This window comes from Lissotriton vulgaris, chromosome 9 (assembly GCF_964263255.1).
Source record: "Lissotriton vulgaris chromosome 9, aLisVul1.2, whole genome shotgun sequence".
Classification (NCBI taxonomy): Eukaryota; Metazoa; Chordata; class Amphibia; order Caudata; family Salamandridae; genus Lissotriton; species Lissotriton vulgaris.
This window is the reverse complement of record NC_141697.1, coordinates 76,360,188-76,387,416: the sequence shown is the minus strand read 5'-3', so window position 1 is coordinate 76,387,416 and position 27,229 is coordinate 76,360,188. Positions and strand designations below refer to the sequence as shown.

The 27,229-nt window shown below is 43.5% G+C and overlaps 1 protein-coding gene across 13 annotated transcripts in view; it reads left to right on the top strand.

The window, feature by feature from the left end:
• The window catches only part of DPF3 (double PHD fingers 3), a 414,904-nt gene that overhangs the window by 173,328 nt on the left and 214,347 nt on the right, over window positions 1–27,229 (top strand). For all 13 annotated transcript variants that reach the window (XR_015299878.1, XR_015299876.1, XR_015299877.1 and 10 more), the window contains exon 3: window positions 11,035–11,142. Coding sequence is in view for 8 of the 13 variants with exons in the window: in XM_086937071.1 (XP_086793197.1) it covers window positions 11,035–11,142 (108 nt within the window). In the remaining 5 variants the exon portion in view is untranslated. The remainder of the gene's footprint in view (window positions 1–11,034; window positions 11,143–27,229) is intronic.

The window sequence follows — 27,229 nt, the reverse complement described above, 5'->3', positions numbered from 1 at the left end:
ATGATCAGAAATACTCGACTTCTTTAGTGTTTAGGTTTGAAGTTATCCTATTTGGAAGGACACATTCGGTGTCTGCGGCTGCTATTGTGATGCGGTAGATAGAGAAACCAATACTCGTGATGCAAGTAGGATTAGAGGTAGCTTTATTTATTCTTGCATGATGAAGAGACTCCTGAAGAATAAAATGTTTGATGACCTCAACAGGTTAATGAGCAGTTCTTCCTGAAGAAGGGTACTGTCTTGTTGAGAGACGCTGAAACTGTGCATCAGTATTTTCATAACCACCGCTCATTGATGAGAACAGGGTGGATGGAGGTAAATGGTCCCTCGCCGTCCCTGCTCTTTGATCAAATTACAGGTATTTCTATGTATTGACATAGTTTGTAAATGTGTATGAAAGTTCAGGAATGGAGTGTATAGTACTTAATAATCTCTGTTTGTTAATTTGAGGTTTTTGACTATCTTTTATTAAAATATTTCTTTTTTGCATTTATCAATTTTACAATAACATTAATGCAATACCAGTACTCTAGAAACAATTTCCAGACTATTTCAGTGGTTATTTATTCTTTTCCACTTCAAAATCTCCACCACCAAGTTGAATTCTTTCGAGCTCTTCTTTACTCAAATGTACAGTCCTGTGCGGATGATTCATTCTTACGTCTCTACGATTAATTCCTTAAAAGAAGGAAGGGGAGTTATCTAATTGCCATCAGTATTTGCTTCTCAATTTCCCTATGTTGTGTATTTTTTTCCCAGACATCCCAGTACATCGTAGACTATATTTTTAGTCTACGATGTGTTGATATCTTGTTAGGTCAGGGTACTCTGATATTCACAAGAGCACCATATGTATTTCAAGCTGTAGTGGAATTTCAGCAGATACTTCTAGCCTTGCTTTTAGATTGGACCAGCTTTTTTTATCTTAAACTAATTTCACAAGGCATGGGAAAAAAATCCTTCCTACTCCCTGCAAGGCATTTATCTTTAATCATTCCAAATGTATGTGGTTGTATTCTTGTGTTGTGTATGATGTGCATTATCTTCAGTTGTACATATTTGAATATTGCTTTAATCAATACTTCTCTGGGCAATAATCTAATCGAAACCCCGTTGGTTCGCATCTACTGCGGCTTCATCGGTTTCGTTGTTGTCGGCGTTTTATGACATTGTTTTAATGAAAGTTTGCAGAGCAGGTTTCCAAGGAAACAAAGGATTAGGTGAACAATATTTTGGAACACTGTATCCTTCAACGTTGACTAAACCAGAAACTCCACATAGGAATCTCTCCCTACTAAGTTCCGGCGGATTTTAACCTTTCACCCACTCCAGACGTCTATTGGAGTATTTACGGGAGAAAGGGTCTGTGTGAAAAAGCACAACTGAGTTACTCTAACGTCTTGCGTTAGTTTTATCGCCTTACCAAACGTTGGCGCCATGTAGTGTAGTTCCTATTTTCCCTATAGGCCCTGCGCATTGGAATAACATAAACAGCAGTTTAGACGTAGGACTGAGGTCTTCTAGGTCTCTACTGACTATGTTAGACTTAATTTAGGTTTGCGCCAGCTAGCTTAGAGGTCACTGGAAACTTTCTTGACTGAATAGGAAGTGATCAGCTTCCCTGGCTCAGACAAGAAGGGATTCAGCTTCCGACAACCGCATAAACATGACAACTTTGCTCCCTCAGAATAAGAGTCAATCTCTAGAGTCGTGTGAAACAATAGACAGCTATTTCACTTAGTCAGTTGTGCAGATTTAATTTCACCAGGTTGCAGAGAATAGAGAGACTGGCGTTTTCAATAAAAGGTATTATTTATTGAGCAGTCTTCCTTCTCATGCAAGAGAAATTAATTGCCACAATTGCAATACTTATTATGAAGAAAAAGACGTACAGTAAAAGGAGTATTATGCAATAATACTGTAAAAGCATTGCTATGGTTTCTTAGCCATAAGATACTTTAAAATGGATAAAACATATATACATATATACATAGGCTAACGTGCTCAACTGGTGCTTCTAAAATACGCCTACCCCAGTGTACCTGACCTAAGCCTAATATGTGGGAAGGAGTAAGTAAGTAGCAGTTTAAGTTAAGTAGGTTTGTTGCCAAGGATCTGTTCAAGAATTCTCTCTAAGGGTTTAGTCAGCACTGTACCTTGGGAATAGAATGTAGGAGGTCTGGTATCTCCCTCTCAGGACCCGATATCCCAGTCACCCGCAAGGGTAGGCTGGAAACGCCGGAGCTGGATTTTCTCGGCAGGAGAAAAGACAGCGTCTTTCTCAGCGCGTCAAAGAGGAGGGGCAGCGTCCGTGGGCTTCTCGCTTCTGCTGGGCTCTCGGAAAGTAGATTAGCTGCTCTGTTCCAGAATCACCACCGTGTATTTGCTTAAGTCAACGTTGGTATATTTATACCTGAAAGGTGCTGAGTTTGACGTAAGGTTTGGACATAAGACGTCAATAAAGATGTCACTAAGAACTGGCCGTTCTTACAGTGCTCGCAGGAGTTCTATTACAAATCAAAACAAAGCAAGCGGGGCTTTCCCAGGTTGCTGGAGGTTTGGTGTGTCGAAAGAACTCTGTATGCTCTCTATGAATCTAAGGAAGTAGCTTCTGCCATGCCTTGGGCTGCAGGGGCGATTTACTGAAATATGGATTTGATTATTATGCCATTATAGGGATATTAATAATTTTAGCAGTATAGGGGCATAAGGTCACAATATTGAATCGGGTTCCTAGATAAAACACATCAATAGTAGGAGGGTGGGAGTATAAGTGAGGAAGAGAGGCAGGAGTAGTAAGTTAAGTATAATGTGGATAGGAGTGTAGCGCTCAAATGGGCAGGTTGAGAGACAATGTAAGGTGGCGGGATTAAAGACCCCAGAATTTCAGAAGATGTTGTTTGAGGCCTTTTTTGAAGCTGAAGTAGGAGGGGTTGCAACAAAGATCTTTGGGGAGAGTGTTCCAGATAGTAGGCGCGTTTCCGGAGAAAGCGCGAGATTGGGTAGACTTCTTTTTAACCAAGGGAGGTACCAGCATAAGAGAATTAGTGCTTCTCAATTCTCTGGCACAGCCCACCTTGTGGAGTTTTTGTGATAGATACAGTGGGGTTTGAAGATGCAAGGCTTTGTGTGTATTGCATGCATTCTTGTAAAGGGATCTGCCCTCAATTTGGGAGCCATTTGAGAGCTTTGAGGACAGGAGAAATGTGATCAAGCCTCTTACAATCAGAGATAAGCCTAGCTGCGAGATTAAGGACTGACTTGATTGGGGCTAGATGGACTTTTGGAGTTCCGGCAAGAATGGCGTTTCCATAGTCCAGTAAACAAAAAGAATCCACACCTGGAGTGTCTAGAGTAATCCCCACATTGGTGGAGAGCACTCAGTGTTCTTTTGATACCCCTCACACACCAAAAGGACCCTTGGTGTCATGCTTCATCATTGGGGTCCTCGCACCCCTCTACGGGGTGCGGCGTGCTACTAACCAACGAGATACGCTTTTTTTTTTGCCTCAAATTGTAAAGCGCTCTGATATCCTTCGGGATCAAGTTCGCGCTATATAAAACTTTATAAATAAAATAAAATAAATGGCCTCTTCCTGTTTGTGATCTTCTTTACCTAATATCTTGTTGCCATTTCTACCGGTCAGTAGTCCGTTCTATTTTGTTTGTCATTAATGTACTATATATAGAAGAAATTACTTTTCCCCTCAGTTTTTAACTATTTCTTAATATAATGTTGTAACGCATTGTGGTGCTGGAGATTGTCTCTGACAAAAATGCCTCCTTTTCACAGATGGGGGAACCATGCAGAAATTGTAGCACAGGTGACGTCAGAGTTCGATATATTAACACTAGGTTAAATTCTCCAAATGTAATTTCCATGATTCTGAAAGGTGGAGGTCAACTTTTTATTCCGGGAATTAGTATATCTTCTGCAGCATTAAGATTTCCTTTCCTCAAGATTAGAGGGATCTCCCTAAATTTAGAATATTTTGGAATATTAGCATTTTTTGCTGTCAAATTGAATTTCTTTTCTGAAAAATCCAGCTTTGCTTGAAGGATGGCATATCCCCTACCCCTGCTGCAAAGCATCATTTGCTTCTTTTGACTTTTTTTCCCTTTTGATATTTTATTATTTTTTCCACGGCTCTGGGTTTAAGAACGCTGAAGATAGCATTTTACTCACATGAATGAAAGTATCAAACTTAAAAAACAATTTCAGAGTATTACACAAAGCATTTGAGATTGTGACCTAATGATTAGAATATTTGATAAGTGTCGGAGGCTTCGCCTAGTTTAGAGGAATGTTGATCAAGGTGCAATACTGAAAAATCTGTGTATTAAGCATTGTGATACCATACATAATTGTCTAGCTTATTTGACTGACCCTTGTATATTGGCTAATAGCTTTGTCTGTTTGGGGGTTGCCATTGCTAGCTTGCTTATGAAACCAGTTAGGCCGGTATTCCCTGAGGTGAACAAAGTTGATTCCTACTGTAGAAAAGTTTCTTCAACCTTACAGAGGGCCCTAAAGGAGTCACCAGAAGATTGTCAAAAAATTAAGAAACTTGGAGCGGTGTATAAAAGGGCTCTGAGTAAAAGGCGCAAAGAAATTAAAACAGAGCATGGGGGGAGGTTTGTGTTGTCCTGTAGGAATAAGGACTCTACGTTCTTTTAGAGGGCTGTTAATGATATTTGCTCTTTAGGGTCCAGTGACAACTCAGTTATCACCACCATAAGCCCAGGCGTTTTGGAGATCCACTTTCGTGCTCTAGATCACTCGGATATGCCACAGGTTTCTCAAGAGGCTGAGGTGGCCCCTACAATTCTTAACAGATTCACACTGGAAGAGGCCAGTGAGGCCATTGCCAAGTTTCCATCTAATGAGGCCCCAGGTCCGGATGGAGCCCCCATTATTCTGTAATTGCCTTAATGCCTTTATACAATGTGGCCTCCAGATTCATAGGATACTACCGTCATTGTCCCTATTTTGAAAAGGGTGACCCACAGTAATCCAGACATTATTGCCCAATATCTTTGAAGGAGTCTGCTGTCAAATTTGCTTGAAGGCTTGTATTGGACCTATTGCTGTCCTATGTCGCTGAGTCAAGCACACTGTCGGAGGCTCAATTCAGTTTCCGTGAGGAGCTGGGCACGGTGGAGCAATGTTCTCAATCTTCACCTGCTCCTTAGCAAGGGCACCATTGCTAAGCAGGGCTCCATCTACTTGGCCTTCATGGGCCTGTCTAGCGCCTTCAACAGTGTGGTTAGGTCCAAGCTGTGGGACATGCTGAGTGATCTGGGTGTGGACCCTGGGTTTGTTCTCTTTCTGCGTGCACTCCATTTCGACTTATCAGGGTCGGTGAGGTATGGCCCTGCTGGCGAGTGCACCACCAGCATCGCGCTGGGGAAGAGCATTCACCAGGGATGTGTATTGGTCCCTATACTCTTCCTGCCATACATCAATGGTCTTGAGAGAACTCTGTCCCCCTATGCGGTGGACGTTCCAGTGGTGGGCAGGAATAAAGTCACTGTGTTACTTACGCGGATGACGCTGTCCTAATGAAACTCTAAACACTCTCTTTCGGAAATTTGTGGGCTTCATGAGGTCTTTGGGCCTATCCACCAATCTCTCCCAAATCTATACTGTTTTGCGGGCCCAAATCCAGGAAACAAAAAATGTCTAACTCAAGGTCATCAGGTTGCTTCCACCAAGGAGTTTTCATATCTGGGGTGGTTGTTGATGCCTAAGGCAATTGAGGCTCCTGTAAGAACAAAATAGGTCAGGGGTTTTTCCAGTGCTACTGGTTTTATTTATAGTTTATCCTCACAGATTGGTAGAAAACGTATGGCCCCGCAGCTGGAAGTTTTTAGGAGGAAATGTCTCCCTATCCTCATTTATGAGGCTGGCAGATGGGGCTATTCTAACATCTCTTCTCTTCAGATAGAAGAGGATAGGGCTCTTCGCCGCTTCCTGGGTGTACCTCCATCATGCGCCTCTTATATTGTCCATTAGGAGCTTGGCGTTGGGTTTGTTGAAGACCTTATTAAACTGGCCATTTCGGCACTTTGGTGTGCCATCTGGGTGAACCAACACGCAGGCTCGAATAGGAAAGTGATCCTGGATTGTCTTGCTTGTGACAGAGGCTTCGCTATTCCTTGGTTGCCCTCTACCAACCAGGAATTGACTGACCTGGGGAGACCCAAGCTTTTTACAGACCCTATTTGTATGTCTAAGGCTGATATATCTTGGGTTAAGAGTGCGTTCACAACCAGGAATAGACTGCACCGAGAGGAACTTGGAGCAGTCACATTTTCCATTCGGGAATATGACCGTTTGCAGTCTACACCCTACATGGAATCTTATTTTTCCCAGATGGACAATACTGGGGACTAAGTCCTGTTACCAAGATTTAGGCTGGGCTTAGTAAGGTGGCATATAAGTTTTCCACTGGGTCAATTTAATTTTACCAATGTGTTAATGTGTTCCTGTGATGAGTCTTCGCCCCTAGAGTTTGCTCCACTTCACCTTTTTTGTGCAAATTATAGGCTCCTTTCCAAAACCCTTTAGTTCCATTAATTAAAGCCTCTGGTATTAGAAAATGTGCTGAGGCCTTGTTGTACCTGCAATCATTGAATTCCCCCGCCCTCTGCTGTTCTGTTTGTTGCTTTGTAAAATGTGCTCTTAGTAGGAGAAAACAAATGGCTTTTTGATAACTTAGCATTGTGTTTTGCATGATTTTATTACTGTGCATTTATCTTTTTTGTATTCAAGGATCAACTGTGATTTTTATGCTGTTTTAAGGATGTTTTGTCTACCTGTATTGCGCTTTTATGGCTGTGTCTTACTGCCGGAATAAAAATCTTGAAAGAAAGATCGAAATACCTATATAATGATGCACAAAAGCATTTACAGTAATAAGAGTGCTAGTAATGTTAAATGTAACAGTTGAGAAGCGCCGTACAAAGATTTTGCTGGAGCAAGGAGGCGGGAGAATGAGAACAATTTAAAAGGGAAGAATATTATAACAACAGATGAAAGATGCATCTCAATCGGGTGTGTGCGACTGATAGTTTGTAGGCGAGTCGATACACCTGAGAGTAGTTGTGTAATGGACGAAAGTGGCTGCAGTCAGGAGTATGAACAATACAGAGGGGAATCTGTGATAAAAACCAACAATGTCACCCAGGGGAAATAGATGTAGGTACCTAAGGTACAACATTCTTTAATTGCGTGATTAGTTGAAATCCTTGCAATAGGAAAAACGCATTCAAAGCAGTTTAAGTTAAAATACTCATAAATTACAAATAAACATGATACAAAGTCATTTAAACACATATGAAATTCCATTTCTGTGCAAGGTTAAAAGTACAATAAACAAACCAGAACATTCCAGTCAAACTGTTGTCGAAATCTGCTCTCAATATCTTAAAGCGTAAAGTTGGTTTGCTCTATCGGTACTATAGTCCGCGTATAAAACTTAAGGCAGAGTTTCAGAGTTCTGGATGTAGATGGAGGTGATTAAGCACTGGTTATGAGTAGCTCTACGATGAGGTGGGATGAACCGATAGGACGTGGTTCTGGAATGACAAAGTGAATTGTATTCTAATGGAGAGAGCGGAAAGGGGACGCCTGTTCGGACACAAAGATAAGTTTACCAGCTGTTAAGTTATATTTGGTATTTAAAAGGGGGTGGGGGGGGGGGGGGTATGTACCTGAGCAGTGTTCCATTTTGCGGGCTCATTGCCCGAGAGGGATTCGTGGAGTGGACATTTCTTCATGAAGTAGAGAGATCTTTTGTTTTGAGACCATGGTTTACCTGAAGCTCCAGACCTAGATAGTTGTTGATTGAGGGTGTTCAAGAGTAAGCCTTTATAAGTGGCACAAGCAATTCCATTGTGCATCTGGCTTCAATAGGTAGCCATTTGAGAAAAGCAAGAGCTGGGATCATATTAATATGTCCATGTTTTTGTGTTGTCAGAAATTTTGCGGCATCTTAATGGACACAGCATTCAATGGAGCGAGCTAGTTCTTGGGAAGGGCAATGAAGTGGGCAGAACTGAAATCGAATCGAGAAATGTTCTACTGCTAATTGTGAATCTTGAGCAGAGAGTACATCTTGTAAGGACATTCGGATCTGGCGTTGAAGGCTTCCTGACTACGCCATGGCTTAAATATGCTCCTTAAAGGGAAGGATTTCATCCATAAGGTAACAAGGGATTTGGCAAATATGTAGGGTGTCAGAGCCATTCCTGCATTTTTTAATGATATTTAGTCCAATATGTCAGTTATTGGTGTTCGCTTTGGCGTTTGTCTGTGTACTGGGGAGAATCCAGAAATTCTGTCTTTGAGTAATTTTAGAAACTCTTGCTGAATCCATTTCTATATGGCTTGTAGCACCTGTCCAGTCATGGACTCAGGAAATTCCACAGAAAGACAGGAACAGACAGGCCCACAGACAGCCACAAACAAACAAACAGACTGACTCGAACAAACACAGACTGATTGACACAGACTGACTGAAACACACAGACACACCAAACGCGCACACTTTTTCCTTCATGTGACTAGTATAAAATGTTATAATTGTTAACTAAAAGTGGCCCATAAATGTCTGATCTTCTTGTATAGAGAATTTAATTCAATTGAGGATTTTATTGAAAGATTGACAGACACCGTATGCATAACTGTTAGATGTAATATATGATGGGAGCTCTGGTAAAGCTAGCGGAGCGGCACGTTTGCTGGGTTATCCGGTACAGAGAATTTATTTGGTAATCAAAGAAATAACAGCAAGATCCAAGCAAAGAAGAAGAAAGATGTGTAAAATGAACCCTAAAAATAGCATCTGAGTAGAGTTGCATGTTGGAGTTAGTATTTTTTGGGGGGAGAGATTAAAGATCAGTTTAGATCCCAAGGCCACATTTGACCACTCACATTTTAGAGACCGTTGGATTTCCCATACACTAAGAACACCTTGTTAGTTCAAGCAAAGGTTGGAGCTGATACTTGCTCAAAGTTTCTCTTGGCCCTAGTGATGTGAGAATATCCCGCTGCAAGGTGAAGGCAGCTGAGATGGAAATCATGGCTGGTTCTACCTAAAGACGTTCTAATGTTAAACTTTTTATACATGGCCAACTGGATCCCAATCTTAGGTGTAGATCCGCCAGATGGAATGGGCAGCATGTTCATGTCATCTGGACCATCTTCTGGTTGCTTTGTGGTACCCAGACCTGGATTTCTCAGCAGGTTCATACTTTTGCAAAATCGGTATTCAGATAGGGTGGAGTGCCCACAATATCCTTTTTAAAGAAAACTAGTGGCTCACAACTTCAAAGTGCATCTCCGGACCTTCCTTGGAAAGCTGCTGATGTGCAGTGTTAATATCTATCTAAGTGCCTAAGAAATGCAGACGCACCGCTAGTTTCAGTTAGTTGTTTCTGCGTACACGATCCCATAGCACAGCAGCTATGTGCCACCCTGCTCCTCATTTTCTATTTTTGCTTTCCATGCTTTTAATCTTTCAGTTCCCTTTTCAGAACAAAACAAAATACAATTTTTTAAACTGTCTGCTTCAAGGCCATTGCTATCTTTTTAGCCACTGCCTTGCATTTCAAATTTAAGCAATGGGTGCTGTTGTCGAGGAAAGACAGGAGCGGTTATCCGAATTCCTTTCAGGGAAAAACAAGCATTGGCAAAGGCAATAGATCTCACATGTATGAGAGCTATTGGCTTTGCCAGTGCCTTTTAGCCAAGTGTTTAGCAAGGCTTAAAGCTAGTTGAGTGGTGTAGAGTGGAGTGGTGTAGCGCGGCATAGAGTGGCATGGAGTGGCGTGGCATGGCGGAGAGTGATGTAGAGTCCCGTGAAGTAGAGGGTAGTGGCGTAGTTAAGAGTGGAATACAGTATGGTGGCATGGAGAAGAGTGGCATAGAGTGGTGTGGCATTGTGTGGCAGCATTGTGTGGCGTAGAAGGGAGTGGCGTAATAGTGGAGTGAAGCAGAGTCTAGTAGAGTGGCATGGCATAGACAACAGCAGTTGTGGGTGTAAGTAACTAAAGCATCAATAGAGACGGCAGATAGGGTGAAAGCAACATAAATAGGAAGCTGTGTTCCTGTGTTTAAAGTAGGAAAGCACACTGTACTCCCAGGAATAATATGTAAATGCTTAAAAACTGAAAAAAGAATTGTGTTGCAGAAAGACGAGGAAGAACAAATACCAGGAAGAACACGTACTTGGTCCATGCTCCAGGGAGGAGCTAACTGAAGAAAGGAAGGGAAACTTACAAGAGCAAAGCAGTTGAAAGATTGCCAATGAGTGACAACGAAAACAACTAATAGTATGCTGTGGGTTGGCTGTAAGCCCACTGAACTATAACCAATAAGTTGCACAACACATGCCCTATGTAGGCAAGACCTAAAAAGCAGACTTACAGTAGTCTATTCTCTCCCCTCCTCAGGTATGTAAATAAAGCTCTGGGAATGTCCGTGTTTGCGTGTCTGTGTGGGTGTGGGCATACATGACTAGCAAATCGCAGTACCTGGATTATCAATGTTCTTAGAGTCCATAGTCTTAAGATCTCAAAGTTTTAACAGATCTGTGATTTTTGCAGTCATACTCAGATTTTTTTTCTCATTCGCGTTTCATGCATTATCGTGTCACCCAGCGAATTTAAGGTATGGGTGTGGTCAGTGACCTCACACAAACCTTCATTTTACTGGATGATGTAACCCACATCTTGGTTCCATTGTACTTGTGACCTGAAGCACATGGTCAAGTGTTCCACTCTGAAGACATAAGATTGTATTACTTGGTCATCAAGATGCAGAGCTGTTTTTACAGGTAGGTATCCTTTTACTTTTCATTTGTGTTTTTCTCCTTCCCATATAATGACTCTGATTTGGGTGAAATAATTGTGGAGAATAAATAAGGGAATTTAAGACGTCTACAGGGTGCTGATGCAAGATGTGTAAGCGTAGAAAGGTCTTGCTCAAGATGGTCTGTTTTTGCTAATTTGCATCTGTACATCTTGCAGGAGTGGCCCCCGGACAGCTCTACACGTATCCAGCCCGATGTTGGAGGAAGAAGAGGCGTTTGCATCCACCCGAGGACTCTAGGCTGATGATGCTTGAAATCAAATCTGGTAATGTCACGAAAATAGCATTTTTTCTCTGTTTCTTAATAAATATGGCATTGTATTCTCTCATCATGAGAGTGGAGATTTCCAATCCTGCTAAATTTGTGACCTGTTTCTTGACTCCCAAATAATCCATGAATATTCTAAGATTGGCATTATTGTAAATAGTAAACTAGTGAATATCGAATTTGATTCTGGTCTAGTTTGTCTACTTCAGTCTTAACCACCAAACCCCCCTCATTTTCAGGAAGAGTTGTGTGACATCAGCATGTATGTAAAAGTTAAAAACATGGGTCCCAAAACTGTAAACCGGTCAATTTGAGCCTTCAAAATCCATTAACGTAATGCACTGTCCCCATCCGAGATGTTCCATTCAGGAATTGAGCATAGCTATATATTTATGTTTTTTTCTAATTACCTCCTTCTCGCAACTTTGGAATCTCAAATCTCTGCATCACCTCCAGTACATTATGGAACATGTAATTTTTTGTTGTGGGACCCGTTATCCTTTATTTTATAAACTTTCTCTTACACAATTTCTTAATTAAAAAATCTCAACCCTTGACTAAGTTTCCTGAAATGATGTAATGCCTAACATAGTAATGGAGGTGATGGAATGCTCAGCCAATGCATTAGGGTACACTAGAAAATGCAGTCCTTGCATATGACCGTCCCCTCTTTTTTCATTGCGCTCGATGAAACCCCATAGGAAATAGACAACGTCTGATGGCATCCTTGTCAGAGATTTCAAGCTGTCTGTAGCTTTATTTGCCCTGGCTTGTTGTTTGAGGACATGCATCCACGGATTTATAATGTGAAAAGCTAAACTAGAGTGAAAAAGAAGATATTTTGAAGATGAACTGATCTCACTGGATGTAGGACAGTTTGACTTCTGTGGATTGTGCTTGGTACCTCCTTGACATTTGAGGTGACTGCAGACTTCTGTGGTTGTCAATCTTGTCAAATTAAACATTTGAATTTTAGATGAAGAGATTGAGGGCTAAAAAGGAAATTAACATAAAATAAGGGGAAATAAACGGTGCTCCCAAACATTCACCGAATGACAAGCATACCCCTCCATCTCTTTCAGGTTCTGCATTGTAGGCATTTTGAATTCCCCTTTGTGGGCGCTTGTTCAGATCTATATGGCACAGTCTCTACGCTCCTGCAGTCTAAACTGGAGAATACTGCATCCTTCAAGAGCATCCCCAAGCATGCCCTCGGCTCAAACTCTCTTTGAGGAAAACCTCAGGACTCCTGATGGCGGACCCATGACCTTGTCCAGGATGGTGGACCCATGGCCTTGTCCAGGATGGTGGACCCATGGCCTTGTCCAGGATGGTGGACCCATGGCCTTGTCCAGGATGGTGGACCCATGGCCTTGTCCAGGATGGTGGACCCATGGCCTTGTCCAGGATGGTGGACCCATGGCCTTGTCCAGGATGGTGGACCCATGGCCTTGTCCAGGATGGTGGACCCATGGCCTTGTCCAGGATGGTGGACCCATGACCTTGTCCATGATGGTGGACCCATGACCTTGTCCATGATGGTGGGCCCATGACCTTGTCCATGATGGTGGGCCCATGACCTTGTCCATGATGGTGGGCCCATGACCTTGTCCATGATGGTGGACCCATGACCTTGTCCATGATGGTGGACCCATGACCTTGTCCATGATGGTGGACCCATGACCTTGTCCAGGATGGTGGACCCATGACCTTGTCCAGGATGGTGGACCCATGACCTTGTCCAGGATGGTGGACCCATGACCTTGTCCAGGATGGTGGACCCATGACCTTTTCCAGGATGGTGGACCCATGACCTTTTCCAGGATGGTGGACCCATGACTTTGTCCAGGATGGTGGACCCATGGTGGACCCATGGCCTTGTCCAGGATGGTGGACCCATGGTGGACCCATGGCCTTGTCCAGGATGGTGGACCCATGGCCTTGTCCAGGATGGTGGACCCATGGCCTTGTCCAGGATGGTGGACCCATGGCCTTGTCCAGGATGGTGGACCCATGGCCTTGTCCAGGATGGTGGACCCATGACCTTGTCCATGATGGTGGACCCATGACCTTGTCCATGATGGTGGACCCATGACCTTGTCCATGATGGTGGACCCATGACCTTGTCCATGATGGTGGACCCATGACCTTGTCCAGGATGGTGGACCCATGACCTTGTCCAGGATGGTGGACCCATGACCTTGTCCAGGATGGTGGACCCATGACCTTGTCCAGGATGGTGGACCCATGACCTTGTCCATGACCTTGTCCAGGATGGTGGACCCATGACATCGTCCAGGATGGTGGACCCAAAAGAGAAAGTGACCTTTGAAGGATACTTGGCAGCTAATACTGTTCATCTCTGGATTTGAGAGCTGAAACTAAATATTGCACTGCATAGCTTACTTTGAAGTAGGGACAGTTAGGTGGAGCTGACAGTTTTTCCTTTATGGAATTGCATATCACTTGCTAGTAACTAGTGGTATTTCATTTTTTTATCCGTAGCAGATCTATAAAAGGTTGGTGAATAGTCTTCATTGCGCTTTCTCCATTACTGTATCTCTGGAATTTTGTTGTGCCATTTATATGGTTGTTCGCCACCTTTTCAGGGCATTTATTGAGTAATGCTACCCCATCTGCCGCGTGCAGCCCTGCCCGCCGTTGGCTTGCGACGACCTAGTTTATCATTGTCTGGCAGTGGCAGCAGCACACCACGCTACATCAGTGCCATGAGGCTGGCTCATGCCACTGGCAGTCCTGCTGGGAAACCGTGCAGCTGTGCCGCTCAGCATTGGCTGAGGCGCTGCCGCCAGCACATCATCTGAATCCTCTGCAGCCGGCTCCCTTGGCACCGACAGCTAACAATTGCTCAAATTCAGCAGAAACCTCACCCCCTCAGCCGACATTCACTAGAAAACATCAACTCGGATCCTCATTAAAGGACAAAATCCATAATCCTTGTTGTGCAATTTGCAGAATGTTAGAGTGAGCACATAATTGCTAAACAAACCAATATTCTTATTTTGTTTTTGGTAAATAATATTTTTAAGGTCTAGTCCTAGATAGCTTCCTCATGACAGTCATTCACCAATGGACAGATTTTAAGAACCCACAATTGATGCTAACAAAGACCCTCATGCGTACACTGGCTATCCCCTTTAAAGGTGTTCTCAGTTGTTAAAGATCTGGTGCTAAAAGTGCTAAATTCCATCTTTACAAACGTCGCTTTATTGTTTTTTAAGCTCATTTCGAAATCTGGCCAGGCACCCTCGACTCTTCTTTCCAGAGTGGACAATTGAACGTTTGTGACCTAGTATATGTTTTTCCCCAAGGCTTTGTGAATGCTTCTCACCCAACGGCATGGGTAAGCTAACGCACTATGACTGCTCAGAATAAACCGCTGTGCACGCGTCATAGGCTGCGTAGCGCTTACTTCTTACTTCCTGCTGTCCCACTTCTGGCCTCATGCTGATCCCCACAGCTTCCTTGTATTTAAGACTATTTCCTACATGTCTCCTGAGCTGAGAGAGGCTCGAGGTAAATTCCTATCATTTTCCTGCCTGCGGCACTTTTCATCCCGACCTGCCCCCTACTGCGGCTATAATGGCGATGGCCGCGGCCAGCAGGCTGTCTGCTTGTATCTCTTGAGGTAGTAAGAAATCATGACCATTGACAGCGTGGTCTTTAAAACTCATCATTGTATATCAGCACAGAGAGGAATATGTGATGTAACAATGCAATCAAAATTATCGCCGTATGTTACATTGCAGTTTTTACAATGCAAGTCGTTACAACGACTTGCGTTGGGGGGGGGGGGGGGGGGCGCATTTACTATTCCAACACCAGTCTACGTATAGTAGGGAAGGTGTTGGAATAGTAAATCTTACTATTCCTTAGGTTATAGCACCATCCAGCGCAAGTCGATGTAATGACTTGCGTTGTTACGGCTGTGTTGGAACTACATCGCGGTGTACTCACCGCGATGTAAAGGATGTTTCCCCACAGAGAGATAAAACTCTTAACTGTGAAGTGAGCTATGGTGAACCATGCCTCTTTCACAAGCAAAGGGTGAAGAAAAGAGAATTGCCCTCAATCTGCAGGTCTTGCATGAAGTCGGAGAGATGTGCAGAAGAACAAAAGAAAGGAGACTGCACACATATGGTCGCATGGAACCTAAACTACACTTAATGCTTTGCTGCTCATTCCCAAGCTAATGGTAGACATAAGCTTGCTCCTCTCTCTCGACTACTTCCTACACTCACAACTAATCGAAGGAATAGCTTAAGAGTTTGATAAGAGCGCATGGTCACAGAAGCTTTGATTGGAGTCTTCAACTCCTGACTATTTTTTTCTTGAAGTTTTATATAGCGTGAACTTGGCCCGAAATCAGGTATGAGAGCGCTTTACATGAGCACCAGTTGCGTTGCACAAGGACACATTGATTTTTGTTAGGCACGGGGAGATTAAGTGATTTGCCCAGAATCACAGGATGTTGCGCGTCATTGCCGAGACTCTAACCCGGTTCCCCAGATTTGAAGTCCACCGCCGTAACCATTAGGCTACATCTTCTCCCCAAGGACCTTCATTGAACATTAACGGCATGGAGCCTGCGGGGATACGGTGCCCAAAGAGGTGCACTGCAAGCATCCCTGATTGTAATTGAGAAGCCTGTGGTTCGAGAACTGTTGCTAACTGTGAACACTTTGTTGACCAACTCTGAACCAGTTCCTTCTACTCTATAGGAGAAAGCCTACATTTCTTCCAGTTCCTTCTTGACTTTCTCGCTTAATCCCGGGTGCAACAATGACACACAAGCAAATTACTTGTTATAGTGGCCCTCCCTAAGACAGGCAGAACCCAAAACACACTGCAAAGAGGTGCTCCACCTCAACATTACCCTTCGTATCGGGGCATAACGCAGGCCTCTTACAGCCCTTGCGGCACAGGGGGATCCTCCAAAGGACCACCCATTCAGCCTAAGGTTTATGATGATCTGTAAGATGCAGGAGCCTGAGGGACCCATCACCAGATTCAGTAGGTAGGGTCCATCATCTTGCAGTACTCCTCTGCTCAGGATGGCCCTTCTGTTTCACTTTTATTTTTGTAAAGGTACGGAATAGTGTACCCTCAAGAAGGAGCTATTGTTATAACGTGCACAGCCACTTGTTCAGTCCTATCATGTGCTTTCTTTAGGGTCAGGCTACATAAAATGCTCAATGATACCCAGTGGAAAGATGCAGAATGTAAGTAAACCCATCTCTGGTTAATGAGCTTCCACAAAACTTCATGCCCAAATTAGTGTGGACAGTAATTCTTTTAGTAGGGTTGTGTGACGTGGTCTAGGAAGATCGGCGCATGTCAGATGTTCTCGATATCCAAATACATTTATCCTTAATGGAAATCAATTGTATCCTTAGTGGTTATGGTCAGTATCCGACATGGCTCTGTTTGCCTCCGAGCTACAACTCTGCTTTACAGCACATAGAATCTCTTAGGAGCTTTGAGACATGACAAGGCAATCTTGCTGGGAATGAAGGAGAGCAAACTAAATTAATCTTGACACTCCAAAGACATGCTGATCTTTTGTCTTTCAACATCTGTGCCAGAAATTGTGACAGATGCTCACCGATAAGCATTTGTGATTTTAATCCACATATTGACGACTTGCATTGCAGACCTGCTGAGCAGTTTTGACCTCTCTTGAAGGTTTTAATTTAGAACGGCTATTAATGGAGACCACCCACAAAGCTGGCCATACTCTAGATCTTATTTTTTCTAACCCCTCGATGGTCCTGGTCAGACCTGCATTGAAGCTTATTACCTGTTCCGACCATTTCCTAATTCCTTTTAATGTCCTCTCTGCTTTACCTTGCAGAACGCAAGGTCTGACATGGAAAACAGCCAGACCATGGCAGAAAATCTCGGATTCCCACCTGCTGGAGATGTTACGGTCCATCCCCTTCGATTGTACGGGTGCCCTGGGGCAGGATGTGGAGAGTTTCAATAATTGGCTTGTCAGTGCTCTGGATAGAGTCACCCCTTCAAAACCCTTCACTTCCAAGCGATCAAGACCATCGCTCCGCTGCTTTTGGAAGCTTTAAAAAGTGCGACATTTCTATGCTGACGACTAGAAAGGAGATGGAGGATCTCCTATGACAAGGAGGCTAAATCTGCTTATAAGGCTGCCCTGAAAAGCAATCATGCTGCTATACGTAAGGCTCCTAAGACGTTTATTGGTTCCTCCATCACAGAAGAAAAGAAGTACATAGGGTAGCTAGAGGCTCCTTCTTCACATTCTGGTCTCTATTTACTGCGTTTGACCCCATATCTCTGGAGGAATCAACGGTCGAGCTTCATAAAAGTAAATCTGTTCTCCTCTGGATCCATGCCTGCCAGCCATCTTAAAATATGTAGCTTCTCTTGTTAATTCCATCCTGAGCAAATTGATGAATGATTCTGTGGTTCTTGCTCGTTTCCAAGAGCTGGAAGCAGGCGCTGCTGCTTCCTCTCAATCGGAAAACCAAAAGTCTGCTGACCCTCGGGTACTAAGCAATTTTAGACTTGGTTCACTCTTGCCGACAGTAGCCTAAACTGTTGAAGAAGATTGTCAATTGGCAGCTGCCTCATTTTCTAGAGTTCAGTCACTTGCCTCATGACTCCCAATCTTCTTTTCGTGTGGGTTACAATACAGAGTCTTCCTTGCTTGAGGTAATAGTTTATCAGTGGAGAAGTGTGGCTCAACGGTTAGAGGCGGCAGACCCAGAGGCAGAGGTCGGCCCGAGACCAGGGTTCAATTCCAGACGCGGCCGGGTGCAGTACCAATGTCAGCGGGCCTGATAAATCTCGCCTCAGTGCCACTCTAACCATGGGGTCCCTCGGTGCAACTCTGGGCAATAGCTTGCTTAGTCTCCACTCCGGCCCCATCACCGCCGGGGATGCCTGGCTGCACCTTGGGGATGCCCAGTAAATGGACCATCTCACAGGGAAAGCCAGGACGGGTTCCCCAGTGGTACAGCGCTTGGACGCTCCAGGGTAACCGCGCGCTCTATAAATCCAACATTCATTCATTCATTCATTCATTCATTCATTCATTCATTCATTCATTCATTCATTCATTCATTCATTCATTCATTCATTCATTCATTCATTCATTCATTCATTCATTCATTCATTCATTCATTCATTCAATATCTCAACCAGAACTCCTCTGCTCTGGTAGTGCTACTTGACTTGTTCTCAGCATTCTATTTTGCTTGATGAACTCAAGAATTTTGGCATTAGAGATCAAGCCATGTTATGGCTGAAATCTTTTATGGAAGACCAGGTACTCAGGCAGTTTTTCTTCCTCCGTATACCTCCACTTCTAAACAATGTCAGTGCAGTGTACCGTAAGGTTCGTCGCTCAGTTCCACCCTTTTTAATATCTTTTTAGACCTGCAATCAAAGCTGGTTGGGACATGGGGTGTGTGGGTGGTCTCTGAAGCAGACAACACCCAGCTCCTCCTGGTTTTAAAAAAAAATTGTCTGAAGCAATGGGTTCTTTTAAGCTGTGCCTTGAGGCTGTGGTTGAACGAATGCAAGCTGCCTGAAGCTTAACTGAAAAAACTTAAATGATTTTCTTTAACACAAAGACAGCAACTGGTGGCTAACAGAGTTGGGGGTTCCTCCGCTGCTGGCACCTATAATGAGAAATCCGGATGTGAAATTTGATTCCAATCTTTCATTCGAGCCCCAAATAAAGGCGATCTCTGGCAACTGTTTTGCCACATTTAGGTGTCTAAGATATATGCTCTATCGAATACCGTTAAGACTTTTGCAAAATGATTGTTCATGCTTTGGTCACGTCCAGATTGGGCTATGCCATTAGCCTGTATTTGGGGTTTGCCAGCATACCTAATTCAGCAATTGCAAACAATACAGAATTTTGCCATTTGCTCAATTCTGAAGAATCCCCAACGGGTCTGGGTTCTCCTCTTACCTACGCCGACTTCATTGGCTTACAGGTGCCAAGCAGATCCAATTTAAGGCACTAACTTTTCCCTTTAGGGCATTCTCACAAAAAGGCTCCCTCTATTAAAAGAGGAGATTCAAGCCTCATCTTGAAGTCAGATCTCGGAGATCCAACCACCTCAAACTTCTCAAACCCTCATGGATTTGTAAGGCTAGGAGAGGTGGAAGATCTTTCATTGTTCCGGCTTCTCAGCTTGCTTTGAAGTCCCTCTAAGTCTGATTTTAGAAAGCATCTTAACACTTTGTTCTTTGACTCCTGTCTGGAGGGCATTTCAGTCGGTAGTGATGTGTTGTATTGTTTTCAGACCTCTGCCGCTAGCACTGGGACACCTCAGCGGAGGCAGCTTTTGCACTCTACAAATGACTTTGTATTGCAGCTCCAGGGATCTTGTTGCAAATGGTCCAAACATATGACCACCAATGATTACATATACAAACTCGAGGAATTACATGACCAATGTATTTTTCTAAGTTAGCTGACCTATAAGAGTTTTTGAGTCCGCATTCCCATCAAAAATAAATTTGAAAGTAGATCCAGTTTCATTGAATGTTTCCCATCATGAGCACCTGCAGTTCAACGTTGCTGTTGTTGCCCTCCGCTAACCTCGTGATGGGATTTCCAATGAGCACCTTTCCTTTCACCCCTTTGGAGCTCCATAAACAATAAGCTAATATGCATAGAGCCCCCAGATGGTCATCTCGCTTGGGAGGATTCCTAAATGGGAGATTTGTGGACCCAGCACCTTTTGGGTCTTGCGAGCTACTGCACCTGGAAAGGATTAGGACTTGGACTTTGCAGGGTCATCTGGTGAATGATGTCACAGTAGATCTCAAAACCACAGCTGACTTCATCAAACAAAACCGCTTTCTAGCATGCCAGATGTAATTATTACTGATGCAGGACCTGGTGAAGAGTACTGCTTTCTACTCACTGTCTGGCCTCTTTGATAGTCTTCCAGCCTCCAGTACCTACCCATAGATACTACCCATAAAAGGGTCCTCAGGGCAGGGTGTCCCTTCTGAGAGGTCTTTCATCCATCTGTGGGCACTGTTGTGAATTCTCAGGAAGGGGCCCATCTCAGACCCTGGAATGGTGTCCATGGTCAGAAATGAAGATAGGAAGGCTGCAACCTAGGCTGACCAAATAGCCCCTTTGCACATGGTAGCTATGGGAAGAGCAGAGATTTTCCAGTTTTGCGTTAATGGTAACCTTTGTCCACTGGAAACTTGCTGCATTGCCTATCTAAATGACCAGCTAACTTCGCCACATTATAACACTCTCTGGTTCTCAAGGTTCTCAAGCTACTCCATCAAGCAGGCGAATGGTTAATGCATCAACTACACAACAAGGCTGTTCTTCAAGGGCACTCAGCAGCGAGTGATCCCTTCCATTGCAGTGTGCATTGATTTCATAAGGGTATTTGTAAAGTGGTGTATGTTTTAAGACTTGACAGGGATGGGAAGGGAAGAGAAAGCGTGAGAGTAAGGGAGGGTGGCTACCAAAGACTGTAAATAATACATAGCAAAAGATTTTCTTCTAAATTATGATTTTCTTGTAGGTTGCTTGTGAACCTATAGACCAGTGGTTCTTAACCTTTTGACTTCTCGGGACCTCCACTTAATCATTACTGGAACCCGGGGACCCCCACTGAGTCATTACATGGAAGACGGTAACCCCAGCCTAAGCATTTTCGGTGCTATAAACGGTAAAACAATTTACAAAATATACAGAAACAAACCTTCATCAAACAAATACACAAATGATTAAATATCTTATTTAATTCACAAATATAAAAGAAACATTCTAAATTTTATTGGAAGGTTGGAGCTTTTCTAAATTCAATTGAGGCCACTCATCATCCATACTATGTTATATTTGATGCCCCTGCACTGCTCCCATGAATCAATCTGAGGGTACCAACCTCATTTTTAGCCTCCAATTTCATATTCTTTCATATTCACAGAACGTTTGAAAATTATCAATTATACCTTTTACTTCTTGATTTGTAAAAACTTTATTTGTTAATATTATTTAATTTCCCAAGTTGTCACGGACCCCTTGAGTAGGCTTTGCCGACCCCGAGGAACATATTGTATTTTATTGTACCATTTAATTAGTGCTTCATACCCATGTGGGGGTATCAAATGCTCATTTCTGAAGGTTAGCATGCTACCCTTTGAGGCCGGGTGTGGCCGGTGTAGCCCTGCATTTGTTGTGATCCTATGTGTGTGGCATGTTTGTGTTTTATGTGAGTAGCTAGTAGCCACCCTGGCTACCCGTGTGAAGGAAGAGGAAGTATGAGATCGGCGTGCAAATTCTAAATATAAGTAGGACTAAAACACGTAGGCATCTACACAGTACCAGCCTAGTAGAACCGCAGCCGCGTGCTGTGCGTGTACACCAGACAAGGGGGCATTCAGGGAAAACACAGTAATCCACCAGGTAACCTGTGCAAGGCTGAGATTCTGTCAGATGAGTAAAGTGAGGCCAAAAGGGCAGACATTGGAGCTGGTGCATCTTCTTAAAGGCAGTGAAACTGCTGTATAAATGCATCCCTTGAGCAGGGCTTAATTTGTTACAGAATGAGAGCTGGTGCCCAAAGCTCTGTTCAGAAGCCCGCGGCTGGTGCCATCAAATGCCGACGTGCCAAATGCTTAGTCTTGAATCCACCTCACGCCTCTTTAATCCACTGCCAGGCCCTCCCTGACTCTTTATCTGTGTCTTGCAGGCTCCTGCTTTCTCCATTTGAGACGGTTCTTTCTCTTCTTCCTTCTTTTCTCTGTTTGTTTTTCTCCATCTTGCTCTCAGCCAATGTCTAATGAAAAAGAAGTGCTGGTGCCTAAAAATGAGTGCTGTGGGCCCGCCGGCTTACATTAAGCACTTCCTTGAACGATAAAAGAAGTGTAAGAGGTATCAGACTTGGCTCCTGAGTAGGCTATGCCGCAAGAGGCCAACATTTGGAGCCGGGTGCTTGCCTCTAGCCTCTCTCATGCTCCCAAAGGCAGACGAGCACCAGTCTCTGGTGAAGCCTCGTCGCGTCATGGCTCAGACACTAGCCAGGCCGGCACCCTGCACATGCAAGGGTAATCATAGAGCCACCTCGAAGGTGGCTGCTCCGACACCTCAAGAATGACATTATATCATGTTTGTCCAGCGTGGATCCTGGAGAGCGAGTGCCATGCTAGAGTTTCATGTTGAAGACTTTACGTATTTAATTTACATCTACACTAATTATGTGCACATTTCTCCTATGTGAATATCATGAAACTGGCATAGATCTGGCCATCCTGGACTTAGGTGGACCTTCAAGCATTACATTTATGCACAGTAAATTCTCGACTTGGGAAGGCCACAGTGCAGCCCCTTTGTACAAAGTACAAACACTTGTAGAAGTTGACAATTGCAGCACTTTGCAGATGCAAGCTCCACTTGCTCTTCCATTCGGTTGGTTCCATTATGTAACCGGTGAACAAGGTGATAAGAACTTGTGTGTATTGAGGTCCAGTGGCCATTGACTGTCCGCGGAGACTTGAGCTCCTCCTCTGTGCTCATGAACAATCTGGTGGTGATTGTTTTGGACTTGCTACTGCCTGACAATACTTGTTGGTGATCTTGTGCTAGAGGGCGTTGCTGTATTCCCACTCAGAATTGCCAGTTGTGTGGTCAGTTTTTTTTTTTGGTTGGACTGGGTCAGAAAAGGGCATAATTCTAATTTAAGTCAGTAGACCCTTGGCAAGCGATCTTGGCGTCTGGTGTTGTCCCATTAAATGCAGAATTGAAGAAAGTTGATACTCCTATTAGCAGATGAAATAAAGCTGTGAGTAAGGAAAATCAGAGTGGTGAGCTGGGGTAAGAAGGAACGTAGACAGCAGGAGACAAAGAGAAGGCACTGATTCAACGAGTGGTGAAAACAAAGTAGCATTGTCAGAAGGCGAAAGAATAGGGATTGTGTTTAACGTTTAAGAATGGCGACTCCCTGAATAGGGGCAAAACCAAAGGCAATAAAAATAAGCATTGGCAAAGCCAACAGGTTTATGCTTCCTATGGTGCATGCAGTGCTTCATTTGCAAAGAAAAATAATAATAAGTGACAGGGCCTTTGTCTGGAGACCACTGCAGCCTGCACCACCCATAGCAGCTGCCAATGACAGCACCTACTAACCATCCCACTCCTACAAGAGTGACAATGCAGACTATTCCAGACCCCAAAGCTGTACGAATGACTTGGGCCACAGGTATTAGTCAATGTATATTGAATTAATAAACAACTGTTGTGCTCAGCTCGAAATTAGACAAACAGCGCCATCATGTGGCAGAAAGTCATGAGTGCTGGTGTTGACAATTAAGTGTCGGTGCCGAGCACCGGAAACCACCAGCTCAAATTACGCACTGGGTGCATGCACGTACCTACAGGCAGATGTGCCTGCACAAAGAACACTTGCAGCCGATGTGCAGTAATACATGCACGCCAGCCAGCGTAGCCTCTAGCTGCTTCAGAATGTGAACACTTTCCTGAAGCAGCAGCTGAAGAGGCTGACCTGACTCCCGCCCCCTCTATATTGTTGTCTTCCTGACCAGACATAACTACGTATGGAGATGTGAGCACACGCTGAGATAAATCCTACATGAGAATTAAGTGAGAGGATCCTGTTTATTGTACTCTGCAACTGCACCAACTCTTTAGAAAATTGGGATGAGGATCCGGTGCTGGGGGAAGCTGTATCAAGAGCCTAGATCCTGATGTCCTTTAAATGTAACATGGGGCCAATCATATAATTGTTTATCCACCCCTCAAAACAGCTGGAGTAGAGGGCAGCTTGGTAAGTGGTGAGAGAAGGGCCAGTGGATTGGTTGAAGGATCTCTGCTTCCTCCCCTCTCTCTAAAACTCAAGCCTTGAGCCGGCTCTTACTGGGTACAAGCTCGGCTTGTAAAATTGGTCTGTGGTTTGAAACCCGGAAAAGCGGAAGAGAAAGGATCAGTTTTTGTTATTTGTCCATTGGTGAGGCCAGATCACCGCAGTGCATTTCTGCTCATGGCTGTGAACGGGCATTACCTGTGAGAATTGCTTTCACGGTATTGCATTAGTGCCTTGGTCTGCTGGCAAAAGTGGAGTTTAATTTACACGGTCTACAAGTGTGACATTCGCATGTGTTTTTGCTTTCTTTCTGTTATATTGTATTTGCGAGCGCTTCTCCGGAAGTGTCGGTGTTCTGTGAGTGAAGTATATTTTTTTCACACTTGTAGCATATTTCTGTTCTTTCAGCCGGTAGTTCCCTTTACTGCAGGCAAAAGATGCTGTTTCTGTATATTCCTTCCAAGTACCTGATTAGTCAGGCTATGACACATTTGTTGTAAAAATCGATTCCTAATTTGGGGAGCTGGGTAAAGTCTTTGTGGTGGAAGATGTGCAGTGAAACATCATTAGTCAGATTATAGCCCTCCTCTAGGCCTTGGAGCTCCTCTGGGCTCTGCTGCTACCAACATGCGATGAGGCTGATCAGACTCCTGTTGGGAATCGATGGTACTCACCGAGTTCCTATCTCTTGTATGCTCTCATTCACTTCGCTTTGAAAATGCGTTTGTCTTTGTCTTACTCCATCTTCTTATCCATCTGCTCATCTGGCTGGTCAGTAGGAATCTGCAGTTGTACCCACCGCAAGGGGCTCCAATGAGATCAGCGGCGTCTACGGAGTGTTCGCATAATGCTTTGTGATTATATTAGGTAAAGGTTGATAGCGAATGTATTGCGTATGACCACCCACCAGATAGGAAGGGTAAGAACAACGGACTCTTCTTGGACACTTCTTATGCCTTCCTGACGCCGTGGGATATATTCTAGTCCAGCTCGTAGAGTCCTGTGTGCTACAGTGCAAGGTCATGAACTGAGGTTGAAATGTTCAAACTTTGCAGCAAATGTTCCAAAAGATGGACATTATGGGAAAGGAAATATCATAACATGCACCTTTGCTTATACCAAACCTTATAAATGTTCTCCTACTGCTACCAAGGTCCTTGAACATCCACATGGGATCCAGTCGGCATTTGGCGTGCATGCCTTGGTTAATTTTTAGATTGTGTCCTCCTGCTTCCTCAGACAACCCTACTTCAGTTTGTACTTTACGAAGGTGGCACTGAAGCAGCCTAGAGCTGCGTTTTTGTATCTTCACGTGGAATGTATAAGAGGCTTGAAGCGATGCTTTGACGCAATGGTGACTGAGAGCTTCGCATGTTTCATCTGTAAAGACTTATGTTTTTTATCCCTAAAAGCTATGCTTCCAAGAACGCTGCATGACAGTACTTGGTAACGGAGTGTCATGAATAGGACAGTGATGTGATTGCCGCAAGGGGACTCATTGTCATGCAGGGGAGGACCTGCTGCCTTGGACACTGCTTGAAGCAAGGTTGTGAGTGTTCCGGTTGAGTTAGAATGCTTTTTTTCTACTTTGCCAGTGCTTACTTTGTTTTGGCATGTTTTTTGCAAACCCTTATTGCTGCAGAAGTTGCTGGGCTCTCGCAAATCTAAAAAATAAATGGCTAAAAGAAGAAGTTTTTTGGGTCCCAAAAAGGACACATTCCCATAGTAGTCCCTGGAACTTAAGGGAACTACTTTGTGTATGGATATGCTACTTGTGAAAGGGAGCAGGCAGTCTCCAGCAGTGGGGTTAGCAAATGGCTGAAGTGGGCTGACTCACTGTCCAAAGCTGTATGTCCGCAGAAGAAAGAAAAGAATGAATGACTTCTTAGCAGACCAATGGATGATGAAGGATGTCTTAAATATGTATGTTATACACATATATGTAAATGAGTCACAAAAGGGTAAAAGCCATGTGAATAGAAACACACTACCTTGAGGAGATCAAAATGAATTTGTGAATTTTAGAAATTGATTTTAAAACTGTATATATCTATTTTACTGAAGGCATTAACAATTGTGTACTTTTTTGGTTGTGAAAAACCGAATAAAGTTTTATTGAATTGAAAAAATTGATTAACAAATATGTACAATGTTAATAATATCTTGATAATAGTGATGAACAAGTTTTGCATTTCTGGGACCCGTAAAGGATTAGTGTTGAATTAGTATAGTGAAATGTGAAAGTAAATAAAGTGGTGGATATGTTAGTCAGTTATTTGGATTGAGAAGGGTTGGGGGGAGAAAAGGGAAATGGTTTGTATTTATATAGCGCTTGTAACCCTGATGGGGTGTTTAAGCGCTTTATTGTTGAGTAGCACGCTACTCCGGGACCCATAAGGAATTAGTGTTGAAAATTAGAATAGTGAAATATGAAAGTAGTTTGAGTGGTGATGTGTTCTTCAGTTGGATAGAGAAAGGTAGCGGAGGGATAGAAGAGGGAATAAGGTTTGCATTTATATAATGCTTGTTTACCTCTCATGAGGTGTTGAGGTGCTTTTTTTGGCGAGTAGCACGCTACTCTGGGACACAATAGCCCCCATGTTTTCTCTGTACTGAGTATTTTTTCTCCTGCATGTGATATTAGTCTCCTGTTGACTTTGCACCAGTAGTGTCTTTGCAGTTAAGTATTATTATTATTATTATTATTTTTATTATATCCAAGTGTTGCTTGTACAACCATTTCCACAATCCTATTGCTGTTGCTGCAATAGTGATTTTCCACCAAAATGCGTTTTTGCTCCTAATTATCATACTGCAATCTTGTGTATTTTGTACGCAGTATTTTTGCGGTCAGTCAGATTTGATTTCATATTGATTCACATATTTTATTCCTAAAATGGCACCGTAACGCTACATTTTTTCTATGTACCGAGTGATATCCCACTGCCGCATATTGCGGCTGTGCCACCCTGCATCTGTTTCTCAAGATCAGTGGTTTTATCATGGTTGACAAACCTAAGCAAAGAGCGCTTCCTATCAGATCAGACTTCAGGATGCAGATAACACCATCGCAGAGATGCTCTTCCCACTAGTCTATGCAAAACTGCCCCCAAATACCACAAACCCCAAGCTCCAGTGGGCTCCAGAAAACCTTAATCAGCAACACTTGCCATAGTTTCAGACTGAGCTTCATGACAATTGATCTACTTAACATTTATG